Source organism: Rosa rugosa, chromosome 5, assembly GCF_958449725.1.
Source record: "Rosa rugosa chromosome 5, drRosRugo1.1, whole genome shotgun sequence".
Taxonomy (NCBI): domain Eukaryota; kingdom Viridiplantae; phylum Streptophyta; class Magnoliopsida; order Rosales; family Rosaceae; genus Rosa; species Rosa rugosa.
Window position 1 is genome coordinate 10,287,428 of NC_084824.1, and position 22,223 is coordinate 10,309,650.

At 36.9% G+C, this 22,223-nt stretch overlaps 1 protein-coding gene and 2 pseudogenes across 1 annotated transcript; 2 read left to right on the forward strand and 1 right to left on the reverse strand.

Annotated features, from left to right (window-relative positions):
- The first annotated feature begins 464 nt into the window (after positions 1 to 464).
- Positions 465 to 559, forward strand: LOC133713244 (U6 spliceosomal RNA; annotated as a pseudogene).
- Positions 560 to 13,492: 12,933 nt separating this feature from the next.
- Positions 13,493 to 13,583, forward strand: LOC133713239 (U6 spliceosomal RNA; annotated as a pseudogene).
- Positions 13,584 to 13,846: 263 nt separating this feature from the next.
- On the reverse strand, positions 13,847 to 15,583 carry LOC133709845 (uncharacterized). The gene is made up of 3 exons (XM_062135765.1): positions 15,379 to 15,583; positions 14,673 to 14,761; positions 13,847 to 14,198 (listed from the first exon to the last, which is right to left on the reverse strand). The coding sequence occupies exons 1-3, from the start codon at positions 15,403 to 15,405 to the stop codon at positions 14,051 to 14,053; spliced, it is 264 nt and encodes an 87-aa protein (XP_061991749.1). The 5' UTR covers positions 15,406 to 15,583; the 3' UTR covers positions 13,847 to 14,050.
- Between the last annotated feature and the right edge of the window lie 6,640 nt (positions 15,584 to 22,223).

Genomic DNA, 22,223 nt, shown 5'->3' on the forward strand with positions numbered 1-22,223 from the left:
GTGGAAGATCCTATTACTTTTACTTTTAATCGTTCATCATATGAACGATGGTTCATATGGAAAATCAAGTGACTCACCAACTTATGCTTGAAGGTGAGTTCTATGCCAAACTTGGAATTAATGGCAACTCATCAAGGACAATTAATTCCAAAACGTGCATCTTAGGTATCAACCAGAAAATCTAAATAGTTCTCCCATGGTTCTTGGAAGATCCTATTACTTTAACTTATAATCGTTCATATGTAGACACTACGGTTAATTTCATGTTAAGAAAATAGAAGAATTGAGATGCTGAGATGCAAGGCCATGGGAAAGTTCGGCTGTGAATCTGTTTCACAATGTAGGACCAATATTAATTGACATGTCCATTTAGGCCCAAACAGGCCCAACTCTTAATAAACGAAGCTAACCGAAGGGAAATAACTCTCACATCGTACAAATCATAAAACAGGAGAGACGGTTTATATAAAATTCACTAGCAATCTTATAAAATTGCAATGATACAGAGAAGATTAGCATGATCTCTACTTAAGGACATGTATAATAGTATTATGTCTTATGCAAGAATTGGCATCCTGGATTTTTAACTTCGGTTTTCTTGTAAGTTTATGTTGTATTTTCATTTTCAAACGCTTATACTTCAGTAAAACAAAAAACAAAACAAAACAAATTTTAAGAGCCAACCTTTCTCACTTCATTATTGACAAACATTTACCTTCTCAATTCTCATAATCTTAACTGCCAAGGCTGCAATATTAGATGACTTGTAAGTTGTGACCATGCATGTGTGGTCTTGAGAATTGTTGAGTAAGTTCTGAGTCAGCTATATGTATCTCAGCATCATAACTGACTTCCTTCAATGGTCATAAGTGATATTGGACAATCTTCGAACTTATTTTTTGTTAGAAAAAAATCTTCAATTATATTAATAAGGAAGACATGCTACTAATGAATGAGCTGTAAATAAAGATGACAGCTGACCACTTTTCTCCAACCAAAATATAAGTCTGCAAATCAAAAAGCCTGCAACAAAACAAAAGAAAAAGAGTTTTCTCATATTTGTGAAAAAGATTTTCCAATGATTTGCTGGGGCAACAATAATATTTGCTGAGGTATTAATCATAGATGGTGAGGATAACCTCTTTGATACAGGAAAACCAAGTATATGATTGGTATGGATCAGTAATGCAGGCCATAGAGAATTATTTTACCTGATTCCAGCCATGCATGTCATTGCTTCATTTAATTGGTCTTTTTGTTGAGTGATATGTGAAAGTCCATCAAGTTTCTTACTTGATCTCTAGTAAGTCTCTAGAGAAATACACATATGAATCTCAAAATACATCACCAGAGTCCACTTGATCCGAGGTACTCCTCTACCTCCATCATATTGATCACATGGTTTGGTGATAGCAATTAATGCATTGTGTATTTTTCAACCATTTCAATCGCCCTGATGAGCAGCTCATGTCATGAAAATGAAGAATGCTTTGCACCATTCTAGATAAAAGTTAGAAGAGGTTGGGTTGTCTGCGCACTACTCTCAAGCTAGCTTTCTATAAATTAGTGCCTCCAAGCTAGCTTCTATTACTTGTGAGCTCCAATTTTTGTTTCAGAGAGTCTCTCATAGATTATCTATAGTCGCAACCTCCTCCTCCTCCTCCTCCTCCTTCTTTAGTTCAATCTTTATTACACATGCATGCACCATTTTTTTAACTTATATAATTGATCTTAGCTACCAGCACCTATAGTTGATAAGCTCGATTATTGTAGGTTTTGGTTTCTGGGTGGCCTTTTTTCTTTTTTTCCTCACAACCCCTCTTGGTTTTTTCATGGAGATTTATTCAGACCACAAAAGTTGGATCTTTGAAGAAATTGACAAGCTTAAAATTATACAAAGTGTAAGTACGCATCTCAATATTACTCTTAGTTTTGTGTTGTATTTGTGTTTACTTTACTCATAAGACGTATGGATCTTATATTTTCAGGGTGTTCGTTCCCTCGACTCATATATGACGTCGTTCTCAGTTGCTGCAAATAGAAGAAAACGCAAGCAAAATTCCCCCCACAAGATTATTATCATCAGGGTAACAAGAGCTCCTATGGAAAAAGTTACATTTGGGGCATTACTGTGGGAAAGGTGCCACTGACTTGCCATGTCATTGCTAAGCCAGATGCTGATACTGACTTGGTACTAAAGAAGGCCACAGACTATATCAAGGGGGAATATAATATCAGTCACATTGCCATTCAGACAGGGCGTCAGTAATTGGGGGAGAAATTACCTGAGCTATGCAAGCACCAAGTCCCATGGCCCATGCCTTCAAAAACTTGATGGAAAGTCAAAGCAACTAGAAGAGGTCGAATTGTTTCAGCACTTTCAGAAGCACCCAATGAAATTCCAATATTAACTGAGTGCACTACAATTCCCAACTCCAAAACCTACACCACATATGAATCAAAATTATACATAAAACTAAATAAAAATTATCAAAGCAAACCCATCTGAAGTGCAAGTACCTTTGAAATCACTCTGTGCCGAAGAAGTTGTGTATTGTGATTCAGCCGAATTCATATCAAGCGAACCATGAGTGGCATGTGTATGAACATGTACGTTCCCCTCTGCTGTCCATTGATCTGGTTCTGAGCCTTTTTGAAATAAGAAGTAGCAATTACTTTCATAATATGTCTTTACTGTTTTACTGTTTTACTGATCAATGTATTGAAATGAGAAAACAAATTTTTTTTTTTTTTTTGAAAGGTTTTTTTTCTTTTTTTCTTTTTCAAGTGTAAAGTGTAAACATACATTATCTCTGTCTCTGTATGTGGTAATAAAATCCACAGTTTTTACTCTTTAGGACACCCAATCTATCTCTACTATTCTCTTCTTCTTAACCACTTCCCTCAACCCTACGGCACTTTCTTTTTTCCTTTTTTTTGGTTGGGACACCCATGTCGCCTGCACCATCATCTTCTTCTTGGTACCTTCAAAAGATGGAGATGGGTGCTGAGGGGTCATGACTCATGAGTAACGTGTTACTGTTCGTATTTCTACAGAACTAGTCCATGCATGCACGTGAAGGAGGGCCCAATGGCTCGATCATCAATGGTATGCCGTATGCATGTGAAGCCCAATTAGACGTTAACTGGTTCTATCTATACACTTGATTCTATTCATAATTCTCATTCTGAACCACATCCACGCCTGATGCAATGAGAATCTCAAATACAAACCTATAGGAGGCAATGACCCACAAAAAGTGCATGGCAGTAAGTTGCTCTAGACCATAGATGGCATAGTTGGTGGAACAACTTCACATTAGGAAAATTCAAGAACAAAACCTAGCTTGTGGAACGAGGACTAACATGACCACAAATCAACATTCTGGAATGTTTATCAGAAAGTATATATAGGAGAATAATTTTATATTTCTATTCATCTGAGGTTTAAATAGGATTGCATCAAGTATATAAAATGTAAACATTTAACAGCTACATTAATGACTCATATCATTACAAATCAATAAATCTACAATTACAAATCAATCAATTAATCAACCATGCATTAATCCTAATTGGAACAGCTAACGCAAAAATGTCAAGCTCTATGAATTCTCAAGATGAGCAGTTGTTCTTTCTTATGGAACATCTCCTCAAGAATTCCGCAACCAACTTCGAAAATGCAGAAGATCGAGTTTTCCTTAATCAGCCGAGCAGGAGAATCATACTCCACAGTCCTACCTGTATGATCCGAAATGTGAACGAAACTCAGTCACTAATGCAAGCCGTATCAAGTTCTAGATGACATATATTCCAACTGCAGTATGTATACTATCTGTGAACAGTTTTAGACCAATCAAAAATAGAAAATTCTTTTCTTGAAGCAAAAGTTTTGTTTGTTTTAAGCTATAAATTCTTACCTTTATCAAATTCGTGCATTGGTAAAATAAGCCGACCCAAATTCGGAATCAACCCCTCGGACCTTCTGGGCTACCAGAACTGGGTCGCAATGCTCCATATATGCTAATCCCGTAACCTCCCAAGTGAGAATGAAGAAGAGTAAAAAGCTCGATCGAGTAGGTTTTTTTTTTTTTTTTTGATGAACTCGATCGAGTAGGTTTCAACTAAACTTTTAAAGCAATTCTCCTCGATTAGTTTGTGCTAATTCTTTTGATTCCTTCATTTCTCTAAAGTTTCTTGATTGTTGGGCTACCTTTTGTGAACCGTCTGGTGATTGAAGACTAAAACTATAGTACTGTTTTGTTCATTTTCACATCATGATGAAATGTAATTGAAATAAATTCGTCTTAATTTGATCCAGTTGCAAGAATTGTTGTATTAAATTTACACAAACAATAACAAGTCATTAGTCTTATATATATATATATATATATATATATATATATATATATATACACAGATCCTATCCAGAGCGGAGCTCCGCTTTGAAAATTAATGTGTGAAGTTCGAGTTTTGGGTCACTTTTCGGTCGCATATCCACATCTCGACCGTTCAGTACGGTTCAGGTTGCAGAGACGATCTATACACTAGTACCTAAAAACTGAACGGTCGAGATGTGGATATGCGACCGAAAAGTGACCCAAAACTCGAACTTCACACGTTAATTTTCAAAGCGGAGCTCCGCTCTGGATAGAATCTGTATATAATTTTCAACCAAAATGATGATCGCTAAGGCATTGATAATTGCCTTAAAGCTAGTACGGTTCAGGTTGACAGATTCAGTCCGTCCATTAGTTTAAGCGAGTTAGATACCTTAACGATCATCAATTTGGCTGAAAATTTGCAGAGATGATCTATACACGAGTACCTAAAAACTGAACGGTCGAGATGTGGATATGCGACAAAAAAATAGCCCAAAACTCGAACTTCACACGTTAATTTCAAAGCGGAGCTCCGCTCTGGATTGGATCTGTATATATATATACACATAAATACATACATACATATATGTGTCTGTGTCAGAGTGTGTGTGTGTGTGTGTACATACACATTATGCACGTATATAGTATTTATACCTGCAACGAGCTTAACAGATGAAATAACCTTATTATTGACAAGCATTTGCCTTCTCAATTCTCATAATCTTAACTTCCAAGGCTGCAATATTAGATGACTTGTGACCATGCATATGTGGTCATGAGAATTGTTAAGTAAGTTCCGAGTCAGCTGTACGTATCTCTCTTTTTTTGTTTTGAGAAATCTTAGCATAACTAACTTCCTTCTAGGAGTAGACCTAGATGATATTGGAAAATCTTCAAACTTCTTTTTGGTCTATAAAAAAAATTTCAATTATCTTATATAATTAAGCAAATTCTTCAAGGAATGGTTAAATTTTTGAACTACCATATATGCCCTCATATAATATAAATATTAATAAATAAATTATTTCTATATGAGGATAAGATAGTCAATACACTATATTATATTTGAAAAATCTGCAATACCTCCTATGAAAAAAGAAAAAGCTTCCCTAAAATTAGGAGATAAATTATTGTAACTTTTTTAATTTAAAAAAATAAAAGTCAATTGACATGTGCTCCGCACATGTTAAGGGGCTAGTAATAATAAAGAAGACATGCTACTCACGAATGAGCTATATATAGAGATGACAGCTGGCCACTTTCTCCTGCCAAAATGTAAGTTTGCCAATCAAGAAGCCTGCAACAAAACAAAAGGCTAGAAAATGAGTTTTCTCATATTTGGGAAAAAGATTTGCTGGGGCAACAATAATATTTGCTGAGGTATATATCAATCATAGATGGTGAGTGATTGATAACCAAGTACATGATCGGTATGGACCAGTCACGCAGGCCATAGAGAATTATTTTACCTGATTCCCGCCATGTGATTGCCTCATAGGATTTTACCAACCGACCCATGCATCCATCATTATGATGAAATTGCTTCATTTGGTCTTTTTGTTGCGTGGTTTGTGAAAGTCCATCAACTCTCTTACTTAATCTCTAGTAAGTCTCTACTTGATCCTAGCTAGCCAGCTGCTATAAATTAAATTTCATCTCAGCCCTACTACTTCCAAGTTCCAACCCGATTCCATTCTCTGTGAATCTTGGTTGCATGAGCCAACAACTAGTAAAGAGCTAGAAAATGGTGCAACTAATCGCCAGTTGCAAATTTCCTCATCTCTTCTCAGCCTAAAACAACTTCTATATAGTTGATAAACTCGATTATTGTAAGTTTTGGTTTCTGGGTGGCTTTTTTGCTCATAAACCCTCCTCTTGGTTTTTCATGAAGATTGATTCAGACCACAAAAGTTGGATCTTTGAAGACATTGACAAGCTTAAAATTATACAAAGTGTAAGTACGCATCACAATATTACTCTTGGTTTTTGTTTTTGTATTTGTGTTTCGACATCTGTAAGTTCACTTTACTCATAATTAAGACATACGGATCGAACTTATCATTTCAGGATGTTCCTTCTCTCGACTCATATATGACGTCGTTCTCAGTTGCTGCAAATAGAAGAAAACGCAAGCAAAAAGCACCCACAAGATTATTACCATCACGGTAACAAGAGCTCCTATGGAAAAAGTAACATTCTGGCATTCGGCATCAAGCCAACAGTCTTGCCATTATGACTGATGCAGCTCATCTATTATCAGATGTTGCGGCATTTGCAATCTCTCTGTTCTCGCTGTGGGCATCAGGATGGAAGGCAACTCCACGCAAGACGTATTGCACATGTGTCAAGAGAATAGGGTTAATGGCAGACCTTGGCAAGCTCACTAAAATGATAAGAACAAGAAAGAATACAAGGTTGAACAGAAAATTGATTCGGACCCACAACCATTCCATTGTGGCATAATTGTGAAAGGCTACACGAGAATAGTCGTCAATGAGATTCATTATCTTCATCAAGAAGCGGTTTTCTTGGTTGATTCTGAGAAGTGATGGAGGATTGGAGCCTTTCGAATTCCAACCATCTTTGCAAGTTCTCTAGCTGTGGTAATGTAATAGGCTAGCTGCAATAAAATAAAATGAAATATAATACCTATTTGAACCAAAATAGTTGAATATTAGCCGGAAGGAACATTAACTACAATCTTACTTGTATGAGAATGAGTGTAATTAAAAACCAAGATCTTAAACAATGAAGACATTATTTCGAAATGAGTTCTTCTCTTACTTGATGCCATATGGAGAGTCCAAGAACCCCGAGGAAAAGAAGGAAAACTTGCCAGGCCACTTGAGAATTGAGACATAAGGACTATGATGCTTATTAGTTGGATCAGTGCAAATGCTAATCCAGCTAATCTATAAGGAATGTCTATGTCTACAGTGCTTTGATCCGTTGAAAACTGCAATCCATTTTAGTTTTTGTTTGTTAAGAGATGATAGTAAGCTTTTAGTTGAAGAACTTGAAATACTTGAACAAAACAGAATCTATTAAATTTGAAGAAGAAGTTAAAGAAAAAAATAGAACTAACCCTATTCAGGATTCGGCTAGAAGGAGTGGAGTCGAAAAATGAGATGGGTGCTCGGAATACTGAAATTTCAGTATATTTCTATTAATTACCTCACACTGAGGATTAAATAGGATTACAAGACATATACAAAAGGTAAGCATTCAACACCTAGACTAATCATTTTTATCATTACATGCCATCAATCACCTATGATTACTAATCAATCAATCTAGAATTACAAGTTAATCATTCAATCAACATTAATCCTAATTGGAACAGCTCACGCAAGTTATATCATTCTAAGGAAGAGACTCTGAGCGACTGAGCAGTCTGTATAGCAATAGTTGCCAGAAAAACTGCACATTTGGGCTATTACTGTGGGGAAGGCGCTACTGACTTGCCATGTCATTGCTAAGCCAGATGCTGATACTGACTTGGTACTAAAGAAGGCCACAGACTATATCAAGGGGGAATATAATATCAGTCATGTTACGTACCATTCAGACAGAGCGTCAGTAGATCTGGATTTATTACTAGGGAAAAATTCACCAACGGTGTCTGGACACTTAGAGGACTTTCAGAATGATACCTGAACTTACAAAGTTATCAATGTGATACCTGGACTCATTTTTTCGTATCAATGTGATACCTATGACCAATTTCCGTCACGGAGCCGTTACGGAAATTGGTCATAGGTACGACGTTGATACGAAAAAATGAGTCCAGGTATCACATTGATAACTTTGTAAGTTCAGGTATCATTCTGAAAGTCCCCTAAGTGTCCAGACACCGTTGGTGAATTTTTCCCTTATTACTATCATCTCTTAGACTTGTACGTAGTAGCTTAAAGTCTATAGTACTATTACACTCTTGTTTGTTAACATGCACATGTATCATCTCTTAGACTTTTAGAAGAACAACACCATGATTATAGTTGTTAACTGCGACTCTCTCACCTACAAAAAAAAAAAAAAAAAAAAAAGATATTTGATCCTCTTGACGTAACAACAGAACTTGTAGGCTGTACCCATACATGTCAATGAATAAAGAGTTAATCATAAAAATTATTTTGATTCATAAGTGATCATAATCATGAAAATATAAACCACTATTTAGCAGCATCCTACAAATGTTGACTTTTGACATGAAACTCAATGCGTAGAATATGAAAATGAGTCCCATGCCAGCATCAACCCCTTAGGTAATCGATCACTGGCATTTCTTTCCAAAATAAGTTTCATACTGCTGGATCTTCTATATTTTATGAAATTTAGTAATTTACCAGTACCTTTGTTCTTAAGTTCTCCTTTTGCCGCTTCTTTAGGTAAAAGTTTAGAAATTAATTTAGTGATTCGTTTCATTTGTCTGATTGTTTTTAAAGGATCGTGGCATACAGCATGTCGTGATAGCAATGACTTCTTCTTCATCGTTTATCATCTTCTGCTCTATATGCCAGTTAATTCCTTCGTTCAAGCAGGATACAAATCTTCTCCGATCGATCGAATGCAGAGAGCAAGAGATCAGTTGGACAATAATCGATGAAGAAGAATTGCCTAGCTATAGCAGAGAACGTCACTAGCTGATGCTTAATAGGGATTTGAATTATTTGATTGCCGGATCCCATGCCGAACTTGGGCATTGATGAATCATCAAGGAGATACTCTGATCTCTACATTAAGTTCGCATGAAAATGAAACCGATCACGTGGTAGAATGAAGTAGTATCAAGTATCAACACAGTGACCAGTGAAAATCACTGTACAGTACATTTGAGAGCTCATATTAATATAACTGGGTTTTGTTCCCCTAATATTTTTTGGGGAAAAATTTGGTAAGTGGACCTGAACTATGGACCACTACGAATTTCAGTACATAAATTTCCAAAACATAAACTTTGGTACATGAGGTTTAAAAACTGACCAGTTAGCATACACGACGTCAATGACCGCCGTTAGTTTGGCCGTATTTGAAGGGGTAAAATGGTCTGTACGGCCTTTTCCCTCCAACCTACAACCTACACTCCTTACACATATTTTTCCCGCCATAATTCTGATAAAGTCTGCAACTAACCATACTCTTGTTTAAAAATGGACCATTAGTAGTGGTGAAAATGAAAAAAAAAAATGGCAATGATAGGAATGAAATTACTTAGTTAATGGTTCAATTGTGCATGACATAGAAATTCCAAATAATGGAAAGCAATTGTTCATACTGCCCCCTACTACAGATTTTCCAAAAACCACCAGTTACACAAAAGCTTATGGCATTTGTCCTATTACAAAAGAAAACAAATGCCACATTAACAGGTGGTGTTTCTTGCCATAACTACCAAGCTTGGTTCCTAAAACACAGAATTCAGGGTTTCCACAAAGCCCTCTGCAGTTTCGGTTTTTGAGGTTGAACAGATGCAGCAGCAAGTCTGGGTGACTTTCTTGGCTTAATTCTCCTTGCAGGCAACTTGTACCTCTTCCTTGACCCTCCAGCACTTGCTGATGATGTCTCATTCACTGGTTCAGCCTAGGAAATGATGAAGCACCCTTATGTCGCAGTTCAACTCTAGTATATACATTTCCAAACAAAATGCACCCTCAAGTACCTAGAACTTGCATCAAGAAAATGTGAACAAAAGCAGAAAAAAGCAGGTCAGTAAGAGCCTGGGGATTTATCCACGGCCTCACTAAAAAGCTTGCATTCTCTAACAACTAAACAAACTAACATAATTGAAATCAACATCACTTCAGTTCCCGGGACCTAGAGCCACAATGTCATTTGTGGAACCAAAGTAATCATATCCAACAACATGACCAAACCAGATCCTTCCAAATAAACTCAAATCTAAACCCTACTGTAATCATTCTTAAACAAACCCCTAACATCAATCAACCAAAATATCAACCAAATTAACACAGAAACAACATTTGAACCAATTAACCACGATATCAAAACAACTTATGCAGCAAATCTAAATAAAGAGACATGCTTTAAATTCTTAATCCAGAACAGAAATTCCAATAAAGGACAAAGCACTAGTTCACAACAAACTCAAAAAAAAGCATAGCAAATTAGACATGGTTCCTAATCCAAAAAAAAACCCAATGTACTATAACATCAAAACCGTTGCGGCGGTGAAAAACCGGCAACCGGCCACCATTTCCTAGTACCTCCTGGGGCCGTACCCGATCGGCGCAGTCTGGAGATCAGAGGGATCCACCTTCTTGATCGACGGTCTCCTTGTCGACGGCGATCTCGTCGGTCTTCATGGCGGACTCGTCGGGGACAAAGTCCATGCGGCGCTCGCGCTCCTCCTCTTGGAGCTTGAGGGAGATGCCGCGGACGGGGCCCTTCTGGATGCGCTTCATGAGATGGGTCGAGAATCCGGCGATCTTGTTGCAGAGGCGCTTCGACGGGATTTTTGCAGATCCTCCAGGACCTTCTTGTTCGTGTGGCTGTCAAAGGGATAAAAGAGAGAGAAAAACGAGTTGACTGTGGTGGACTACATGTCCTTATATACGACAGCTGACCAAGTCGAAGGGATAAGGGTTTTCAAACTAAAAAACCAATTCTGCCCTTTATTATGTGCGTAATGGCACGACGTCTGACGGAGTCATTGACGTCGTGTACGTATATTGGGTCGGGTTTCATATTTGATGTACCAAAGTTTATGTTTTGGAAATTTATGTACTGAAATTCGTAGTGGGCCTTACTTCGGGTACTATTCATGATTTTTTCCCTATTTTTTGTGACCACATGTGCATTCTTCAGAGACTCTCAACAAGATTAACTGACAATATCTATGTTACACGTTTGCCGAGCTGCCTAGCGATTGATCGAACCTGGTCTAATGGTCTAACATATTTACGCTTTAATTGTAATACTACATAGTTTGAATTCTTATACGTGTTCACGAGTATATTCAACTATATATAGGGGGCAAATAATTTCATCTCGATCATCCATAGCTACCAGGGCACCAAACTAGGAGATTTATGAAAAGAACTGGAGTAGATTGAGTTAACCTCCAAGGCGACCTGTTAGTAAACATCTAGTTCGCAATCCAAGCTAATTCAATTTTCTTAATCACCGTTATTACTTCATGAGCTGCTGCTACTTTGGAATATCTATTCGAAACAAAAAGCACCAATAAATACACATATATATAAATCCCAAAATACATCACCACAGTCCACTTGATCCTAGGTACTCCTCTACCTACATCATATTCACATGGTCTGGTGGGCCTCTGGGGGTGGCAATACATTGTGCATTTTTCACCCATTCCAATCGCCTTGATGAGCAGCTTATGTCATGAAAATGAAGAATTCTTTGCACCAGTCTAGATAAAAGTTAAAAGAGGTTGGGTTGTCAGCGTCACTACTCTCAAGTCTCTAACTACTCGATCTGTGAAACTTAACTCTCTTCGATACATCTTAGCTATCTATAAATTCGTGCTTCCAAGCTAGCTTCTATTACTTGTGAGCTCCAATTCTTGTTTCCTCTCTCTTTGTTTCTCATAGATTATATATAGTTGCAACCTCCTCTTCCTCTTCCTCCTCCTTCTTTAGTTCGATCTTTATTACACATATGCATGCACCATTTTGGCGGCCATAAGATTATTCTGGTAGCAAAACTCCTATGAAAAATTAAAAATAAAATCTTTTTGAGAAAAAATTTTCATTTTCATAGGAGCTTTTGTTACCAGAATGAAATTATGAGACAAATCTCTGGAGGTACTAGCAAGCTAGGGTGATGATTTGGAATCTATGGAGTGTGGATGCAAGGTGCATATCAGTTGAGAGAGTTCGTTGATGATTGCAAGAATGCCGGTCGAGTGAGTCACCAAGTTATGCTTGAAGGTAAGTTCTATGCCAAACTCAGAATTAATGGCCAACTCATCAAGACAATTGGATTCCGAAATGTGCATCTTAGGTATTAACCGAAAATTCAAATGGTTCTTGGAAGATCCTGTTACTTTCATTTAGATTTCATTTGATCGATCCTATTACTTCTATTTATAATCGTTCATCATATGAAGTAAGGAAAAACACCCCAGTTAATTTCACTGTTAAGAGGGAATATAGAAGAGTTGAGATGCAAAGCCAGATGAGAAAGCTCAATCTATAATGACTACTAGCTTACTGTACCTTTAATTTTTCAATATATTGAAATGTCCTTTTAGGCCCAACTCTGACTAAAGAAGCCAAAGGGAAGGAAGTCCCACATCGCCAGAATCTTCATAAGCTCGTAGCAGTTTTACCATGAACTTATGGAAAACTACTGACAGTATTACTATCAATAGTACTACAGAATTAGATAGCATGTATTTGATATAACTATATAGATGCATTGGATGATGCAAAGAAATATTTGAAATTTTAAATCCATTTCTTTTGTTCTTTTTTCCTTCTAATTTTCAAATATTGACATGTATAAATTGCATGTAGTAGTCTAACCAAAGCAATGTTATCTTACAATGTTAACCAAATCCCTAGAGTTTGAATCACTCTAGCCATTTTGATCTATTACTTTACAACACCAAGAACTTTATCAGGATTTACATTGGCTTGACCTGAGGCTAAACAAGTTATATGCCTCTCTCATTATGAACTAGAAGCCATGGTAGCCAATATATGAAAAAACATTCGGGCTGATCATATTACTGTTTATTTATGATATCAACTATGGTTTGAATTTAGGCAAACCAAAATGAAAATCCAGATATAAAAAGATTATTTATGATATCAACTATGGTAACAGTAATCTGGTCAGTGACATACAGAAGCAAGAATCTTGAGATGAAATTGTCAGTGTCGAATGTATAGTCAACTGAAATTGAGAAGATCCAAAACAATATTACTTAGTTAGATGACAAGATTTGAACTCAGTAACAACTAACAAATAGGGGAATGTAGTTATGACTTTATGTTTATTTCACCTTCTGTTGTTTAAGAGATTGAATTAATGAATGGCCTACTTAAGAGCAACAATCCCACATTGGAAATTAAACTAAATCACCAATCCTTATATACTTTGGAATCCCATGTAATCTTGTCCCTTCGGGGACATCTGATAAAATTGGAACGATACAGAGAAGATTAGCATGGCCCCTGCTGTGTTTACAAACAAGTTTAACAAATGTTTGATGAAATGATTTAGGGTGAAGGCAACCGGTAACCATTACATACATGACCAAATAATTATCTATGGTTAAACACTTGAACCATTAACCTTGACCAATGAAAGGGCGTTAAGTAGCTGTACTAGTTAGCAAGTTAATAACACTGCAAGCTTTAATTAAACCTGTCATTTAAGTACTATTATGCGACTAGTAGGTGTTGATTATGCCATTGACAGAATGAGCCCCTAAAAAAACGTAGCAGGCACTTATCATGAGCAGCCATATATTAGAAAATATGGAACTGAACTTTATTTATCAATGAGGTAAATCATACCCCCAACAATTTGGCAACTTTTAGTGCATTACAATTGTCTCATAACCCTTTCATAAGAACAATTATTGGTCCTACATTGCAAAACAGATTCACAGCCGATATCTAATTTCAATTGTTCAATCTGCGAAAATCTGTGGACGAATCTCATGGTTTGTTTTAGTTTGGGTCTGAGAAAAATTTGTTGATGGATGGCATGATCTCGGGGTTTCTCTTGCGAACAAACTTCCTAAGTCCATGTTCTTTGTATTTCTCACCCTCTTCAAAGTTGTCTAGAATTCCAGCAGCTCTGTTCTCCTTTAAAACCCTGCAACAAGATATGAGACACTGAGGATTAGTTAAATTGACATCAGATATTTTATAGTTATTCTACTGTCTAATGCTCCATTTGATTAAGGCAATTTCAGAAAGAGAGATTTGTATTTGAGAATGATCGAGGCTGAATTCGTTGGGAAAATTGTGAAACATTAGATAAGATGTATTTGATATAACTATATGATGAAGCAGATTCATTTGTCTTCTTTATTCTAAATTCCAAATCCTGAAATGTAAGAATTGTAGTAATCTAACCAAGGATTGTCATCTTATAAATGTCACTAAATCCCAAGATTTTGAATCACTCTAGCCAAATTGTGATATATTACTCTGCTACACTAAGAAGCTACGTAAATAAGATTTACACGTTGACTTGCAATAGGATTTGGTAGGCTTTTTCAGTAGGGTAGCGCCACTTTTCCTTGTGCAGAATAGAGTATAACATATAAATAACAGATATATGTACCTCACTTCAGGGTTGCTCGTGATGTTTCTAACGAGTTGCATTGCACAGATACCAACAGCTACACCAGTTGCTGCAAAGAGTGGGTACACCTACATATATCCAACATGAAGAACAAAAAGCACAATCAATATTTACAGAACATTATTTCATATAAGAAAAAGGCCCCCCTTGGGGTAGAGAGATTTCAAATCTACGGAAGGATTTAAGATAACATTACATTACTGATTTCAAATCATCCATTACCTCCTCTTTTCTCTATATTAATTAACCTAGCTATATCTAACCAGCACATCAAAACGAAACCTAAATCTCACATGGTATTCAAAAATCTAGCAGTTTTAGTCGTCTAGTATGTAGCATATTCATCATTCAAACGAACCCCAAGTTTTCAACTTACCTGATATAAGAACAATTCAAATCAAAGGCCCTAGTTCTTATAAATCACAACTCAATCAACCACTACGTGATTTAACCGTTTTAAATTTTTCACTCCAACCCAAGGGTTAGTTTTATGGTTGAACTTGAACTATAACACAAGCCAAAGAAAAAGGCTATAGTCTCACTTCCTCATCCACAAATATATAATATATATACAGGGAATAAGTTCCATGCCAAGTTAACAGAATAAGATACATAGCAAAGCCAAAGAATTCTATGCCATCAACCAAACAAATGATTGAAAGAGAGAGAGGTACGTAAAGGGTACCTCGGGCCTGATCCATCTGCTAGACATGTTGAAGCCGCTGAGAGAAGAAGATAGAGATCAGATTCAGAATCCCTTCTTCTTCTTCTCCGGCAAGAACAAAGAAACGAAAAGGAATGAGAGATAGAGCAGAACAAGGAAAGGAAGGTATTTTCTCAATGAGATGTCTCTATTTATTGTGAGTTAATATTACGCGTATTTTGACTCCGACGAAATCTCAGACTCCAACCGAGGAAATCGAAGGCGTGTATGGAAATAAGAAATAGACCACGGGGTCAGCTTTCCACGCCTAACTATTTTCTGGGCCTATAATTAGTCTTCATGAGTTAGTGGTACATGCACGGTTTTAATTCTTTTGGTTCGAATTTTCCGACTAAGGTAATGAAATCTCTGTGTAGCATCAAAAAGATGGTATAGAATCGACTTCCAAGAAAAGCATTTGTCATTCGTTGGTTATTAAGGACTCGCTAATTTAAGTTAAAATATCATTTTCAAATTAAGTTCCGAATTAGTGGATGCTGCCAACAAGAGTTATGATGTAAGAAGGAAGAGAGTAGCGTTTTAGGTTAAGAATTGGTTGCCAATTAGATTTTCAATTCAAAAAGAAAGAGGATGTCAAGGATGTCGATGAATAGATGTCAATGTTCTACAGTATTTTGACCGATTGGAAGACAATGTGATCAATGGTATTGACTATTGAGAATAAATCAAAATAGTGGTATTGAGATGTGAGGCGGCCCATACTTTTCAATAGTTTAATCATTAGTAACACTACAAAATTAGGTGGGCCAGCCAATTTGTTCGGCCTAATTAGAGGAAACTCGGGATGGAGAAGCCTCAGGCTAGCCCAACGCTCCAAACACCGACGCTTGACTGAATTTTTTTTTTTGGGAAAATGCTCGTTTACCCAATTTTAGGCTAAAAATTGCCCACTTGCTCCACCAACTGTTTTTTAACCCCATTTACCCAAAACACTCTAAGGGATTATTTCCCCTTTACCCAATTAATTCTTTTTTCTTTTTTTTTGAGACTTTTTTGCCCTCTCCTTCTTTCTCACTTAGAGAGAGAAGTCACCTTCCACCTTGCTGTGCTCCGGTGACCAGTGGTCGGCGCGGTCTCCGGCGACCGGACTCCGGCCACCTGTGACGGAACTCCGGCGAACGGTGACCAGATTCCGGCGACCGGTGACCGGAATCCGGAATCCGGCTATTATTGCCCCCCAGTAATCATATTACTGCCCCCCAGTAATCATATTATTGCCTCCCAAAAATCATATTATTGCCGTCCAGTGAATTGTATGAACTCCAAAAACCAAAATGAATACACTACAGGAACAATTGATCAATTTATAATCATATTACTGCCCCCCAGTAATCATATTATTGCCCCCCAATACAAAGTCCAATGTTTCTACTGCCTCCCAATAGACCACCAAAAATGCACATTTTTGTAGGATTCACAGATAATTTGACTTTAATACACAGAAAACAACAGGTAACTTATTAAAACACCACACTATAGTGATCCCTGTCCCTCATATAAAAGTCTACTGGGGGCCAATAATGTGTCTACTGCCCCAGTAGACCATCAAACAAACCCCACAGTTACATTGCAATTCCCCTCCTTCCTCATTCTCGGGGTTCACAGTGTACAAAAAAAAAAAAAAAAAAGTGATATGGGCACCCAGAAATTGCTCTGGGCACCCACCGAGTGTGAGGCCGGTGCAGGATTGGTCGGATCGTCATCGTCTTCGTTAGATGGGAAGAGTTGGCGAAACAAGGTTAATGGGACCGGACCGCCGACCTCAACCTCAATCACCGTACCTCTTCGTCGCCGTGGGTTCCCCAGTTAAGACCCGGCCAAGATCCGGATCGAGAAATAGAGACTAGATGGCCCAGAATCCGCCGGATCGATTGAGTTGTTGGCCCGAATCCGAAGGTGGAGCGCCTGAGCAGCCATGGCAGAGAGAGAGAGAGTCTGGGGGAGAGAGAGTATGGTTCGAGTGACGGCGGCGCTCGGAGGTTGAGGTCGAATCCGGATGCAGTGCTCCTATCTTCTCTGATGGAGGTGGAGACTTGATGGAGGTGGTGGCCCGAAGCTGCCGGAGCAACCATGGCACAGAGAGATAGAGAGAGAGAGAGCGAAGCCGGATGTGGGGCGCGGCAGAGAGAGAGAGTGTGTGAGAGAGAGTCTGAGAGGATAGAGTTTAATAGGGGGCAAAACTGTCACTATAGGTTAGATTGGGTAAATGAGGTCAAAAAACTCTTGGTGGAGTAAGTGGGCAATTTTTGGGCTAAAATTGGGTAAGTGGTCACGACCCCTTTTTTTTCTTACCTTGGTTTTTGGAACAAAGATTATAACAAAGGCCCAAACATGGGCAAGCATCAACAAGCACGAAAACAAAAGAAACAGACCGACAAACAAAGCCCAGCCCAACCAGAAACACATGCTTTGGGTCAGCTGATATAGTAGATGTCACCGGAAAAAGGCACTGCCTAAGAACACAGTATCCGGACAACTAAGCCACCAAAACACGAATCAGAGCACATTATCAAGAAGTACCTAAAACATCTCTCTGATTGTCATTGCACATTCATATGGACCCCTACATAAACTTATCAAACTAGTTAATTTTCACATATCCCCACCCTGGTCAGCTTTCATATTACTTCAATCTTTGATGAAGAAATATGAGCATTAAATTGACACTAAGTGGATTCGAAACCCAAATCTTTATGAGCTCATTTGCAATGTCTCAATTTTTCTACTACGTAATATAACACTTGACACTCTCACACACACACTCATGTACAATTAAATTTTGAGTTAAATACATAAACTTATATTTGGTGATTTAGAGTACGTGTGACCAACCCAATATAATAAAGAAATTTGGACATCCATTCTATGTGGAGAGGCATAAACTCTTATAATCCCTTTTATAAGGTCTCAATTTGGACAACACTATATATATATATATATTCCCTTAATCCTTAGTTTAGGTTGCGAGCCTCACTGATGATGGCAGCTGACATTGACTTGGCCTTGGCATATGTGAGGTGTGATGTCGGTTAGACATAACAAAAAAAAATGAAAAAAAAAAAATATTTGTGTTTCAAACAGATGTCAATTCAAAAACAAATAATTATTGGAGAAATGCAAATATTATAACTCCATCAACGCGAATTAAAACAATTATTGGCATTGTTTTAACTTTTCTTAAATAATTTATCAAACACTTTATATTAACATATTTATATATTTTACTCTCGCAACACCGGCTTCTTGTATAAATTTTTCTTGGACAAACATTTTGTGCTAGCATTACTCATGTCTCATTCTTGTCGTTAATTTCGAGTCTAGAGCTAAAAACCTTGACTGAATCACCACATATATAATCCAAGATTTGGAAAGTCGGAGAAACCAAACATAGGGCAAAATAAATTTGGTCTTGTAAGTTGCTTCTTTGGCATTTCCTAACAAACCCAAATCAATAATGTGAGCAAAATAGGAACAAACAATCAAACCAGTCCAACCAACTAACACTGCACACCAATCAGTACTTGTTTTTCTCGCTTTTATTTTTCTCTTGTTGCTTATCTGGCCTCATGTGTTTGACTTCATATATATTCATATATGTCTCCAGAAGTCCAGATTCCTTCGCATGCAGCTGATAATGTTCATCCATCTGCACTTCTGCAGGTGATAATGTTTTATGATAACTCGAATATCAGATCTGAAATTTATTTAATTTCGACAGATCGAACTCCTGAACTAGCCAGATCGGATCATTGCCTGCACGCGTCCAATGTGGATATCATCTTGCACGCTGGATTTAATATACGTACAGTTTGAGTTTAATTTGGTCCTTAATTTGGAGCATCATTTACATTTAGTGAGTGAGAGTTGACAATTAGATGAAGCATCAGTCTCTCATAAGGTCATGGATACCTGTATTCCTGCGTGTATTCGTTCTTTTCTTTTTTATATGATGAACATGCATATATATTTAGTTGACTTTCTACCTACCATTCGATCATCGAACCATGCTTCTTGGTGGTGACTTCATGTTTCCTGCACGCCTATTTATTAGTTTTTTTTTCTATGTTTAAATTAAAGCCTAAGAGGCATGCACACTGCCCTTAGAGCAACTCCAACAGCTTCGCTATAATTTTTGTATAATAGAGAAGCAAAAGTCAAAGCTTTAGCATCTTTTTCTTCTCCAACTCCAACAGATTCCCTATTTTACAGCAATCTCTAAAATCTCCATATTCTTCCTTAAATTTTTAGAGATTGCTATAAATATAGGGAATTTGGTTTTCTCTTTCCTCACTTTTCATAAAATAGGGATAGTTATAGGGAATCTGTTGGAGCAAAAGAGGCTTATTTTTCCCTAAAGTAGAGAAAAATCAAAATATGGGGAAGCTGTTGGAGTTGTTCTTATACACCTATTAGGGATAGGTCGCACGCTCATTTTCTTGCATTATGAGACAATTAATGAACACTTTGCATTAATGAGAGAGAGAAGTGTTTTACGGCGGAAAGAATTATAGTGGAAGAGATACAGACAGTTCTGGATGAACTTCATATCTCTAGGATCATGCATACACCGCAGAATAATAATCAAGCTGCTGATGCAATTGCAAAGTTTGTAACTCGAGGGAGTGGGCGAGAATTATGGTTAAAGGATGTGCCTTCTTGGCTCATGTACGTCCATCACTTCTAGTAAGAGGCCTTTAACCGAAGTAGATAGGAGGGATTTGAGTAGAGGATGTATTCCCATGTTGTTAGGAGATATTGAGGCTACAACGGGTCAATCTCGAGATATGTAATCGACAGTTTGGATGAATAAAAGTATACTTTTCTTAAAAAAAAAAATGAACACTTTGCATTAGCTTATTATGTATCATCTTTGCTTCTGTTGATACTCTTTGAGTCTTTTCCAACATATTAACAAAAGTTTTCAGCACGTACACCTTTGAAAAACAAGACTCAGTACATAAGAGGCAACCAGATCACCCTTGGACACCTACGGCATGCCAGAACATTCTTGATCTATATACTTTCTTTGACCAATTGAAATAATAAATAAATAAAAACCAACACCCCAAATAGTTTGCTTTACTTACTGATTGTGACTCTTGGCTTAGCTTTTCAAAAACAATTTGTACAACACTTTGTTTTTAATTCTTTCGTATTGTCTTAGCTTGGATTTCTTTTTTCTTTTTTTTTTTGAACATTTCAACAAATTTGTTGGCTATACACCTTCGAAAGATAAAACTAAATACACAGAAGTTGTGAACATTTTCATGTCTTCAACAACAGTTTTTGAATTCATTGTTGTATATATTAGAGTCAGAAGCGACTTTCACCTTGCCTCATTGAAAGGATCCGGCTCCTCTAAAGTGAGGAGGTTGTGAATTTATGTCAATTTCATTAAATCTGGACTCTCTATCTAATCCAATAGTTATTATAATTGACACATTATTAATTTTCCATCAATTTTTGATTTTTCATCTAAACCCCAGTTAACTCTACCGTTAACTCAAAAAAAGAAAAAGGGAATTGGGGATTTCTTGTCAACGTTTCTCCTCTGCATCAAATTCCTTATGTGTTTCCTTTTCTATTTTTCTTTTCTTCCATGGCTGCACACCAACCATGCTTGGAATAACTTCTTGCAATTGTATTAAGTAATAAATTCATCAAAAAATTTGGGAAGTAAGTTTTGGTATGGTTTTGTTTCGCAGGGTGCAGGGCTTTGTAATCTTGTTAATACGTGCTTTATCAATGCGATTCCGCAATGCTTTACGCATATTGAGCCCCTAGTGGAGAGGGTCTCTGTTCTTTCAATCATCCATTGCCTTTTGTTTGTAAGTCCCTAGCTGCAATTGTGTATGATCCATAGTCTGTTTTTTATTTGTTTGAGAACTTGATATAGATTATATATCACTTTCTTATTCAGAGTATTGGCTTTAATGTGAAATTGGGTTTATTCAGGTGGTAGTGAGGGGGTTCTGTATTTTTTGTGCTCTTCGTGAACAGATTGATATTTCAATAGCATCTTCAGGAGGGGCTCTTTCACTGTTGAAGCTTGTCCCGAGATTTCTATGCATTAGATTTTGACTTTGTTCTTTTTAATTTTTATTTTTGAACGTATTAAAGGTGATTGATTTTGTTTGATCTTTGTTACTCCAATTCATCTCTTGCTATATGCTATACCTTGCAAAGGGTTATTTCTTAACGAGTTTATTAATTAACACAATTGTAAGAAGTTATTCCATGCATGGTTGGTGTGCAGCCATGGAAGCAAAGAAAAATAGAAAACGAAGCACAAGGAAGGAACTTGACGATTTTTATTTATTTTTTATTTTATATTTTTTTTTTGAGTTAACGGTAGAGTTAACTGGGGATTACATGAAAAACAAAAAATTGATAGAAGAGTGATGTGTCAATTATAATAACCCTTAGATTAGACAGAGAGTCCAGATTTAATGAAATTGACGTAAATTCACAATCTCCTCACTTTAGAGGAGCCGGATCCCATTGAAAACTAACAAGAAACCAAAATATTATAGCATATATATGAACCATGTTTTCTTTAACATTCTTCTTAGACTCGTCTATGATGACTCGTCTATGATGTCGATCATTTGAGAAATTTAAAGGTCAAGATTAACGAACAAAAATGTGTATTATAGCTAAAAGGTTCATAGTTTGTGGGTTAAACACGTTGACATATCATCATCATCCATAGCAAAAGCATGACATTAACAATCTTTCATATTCTTTCGTGGGGCATAAGAAATTGAATTGTCTTTTAGTGATAGGTGCATAGTGCATTTCAAGCT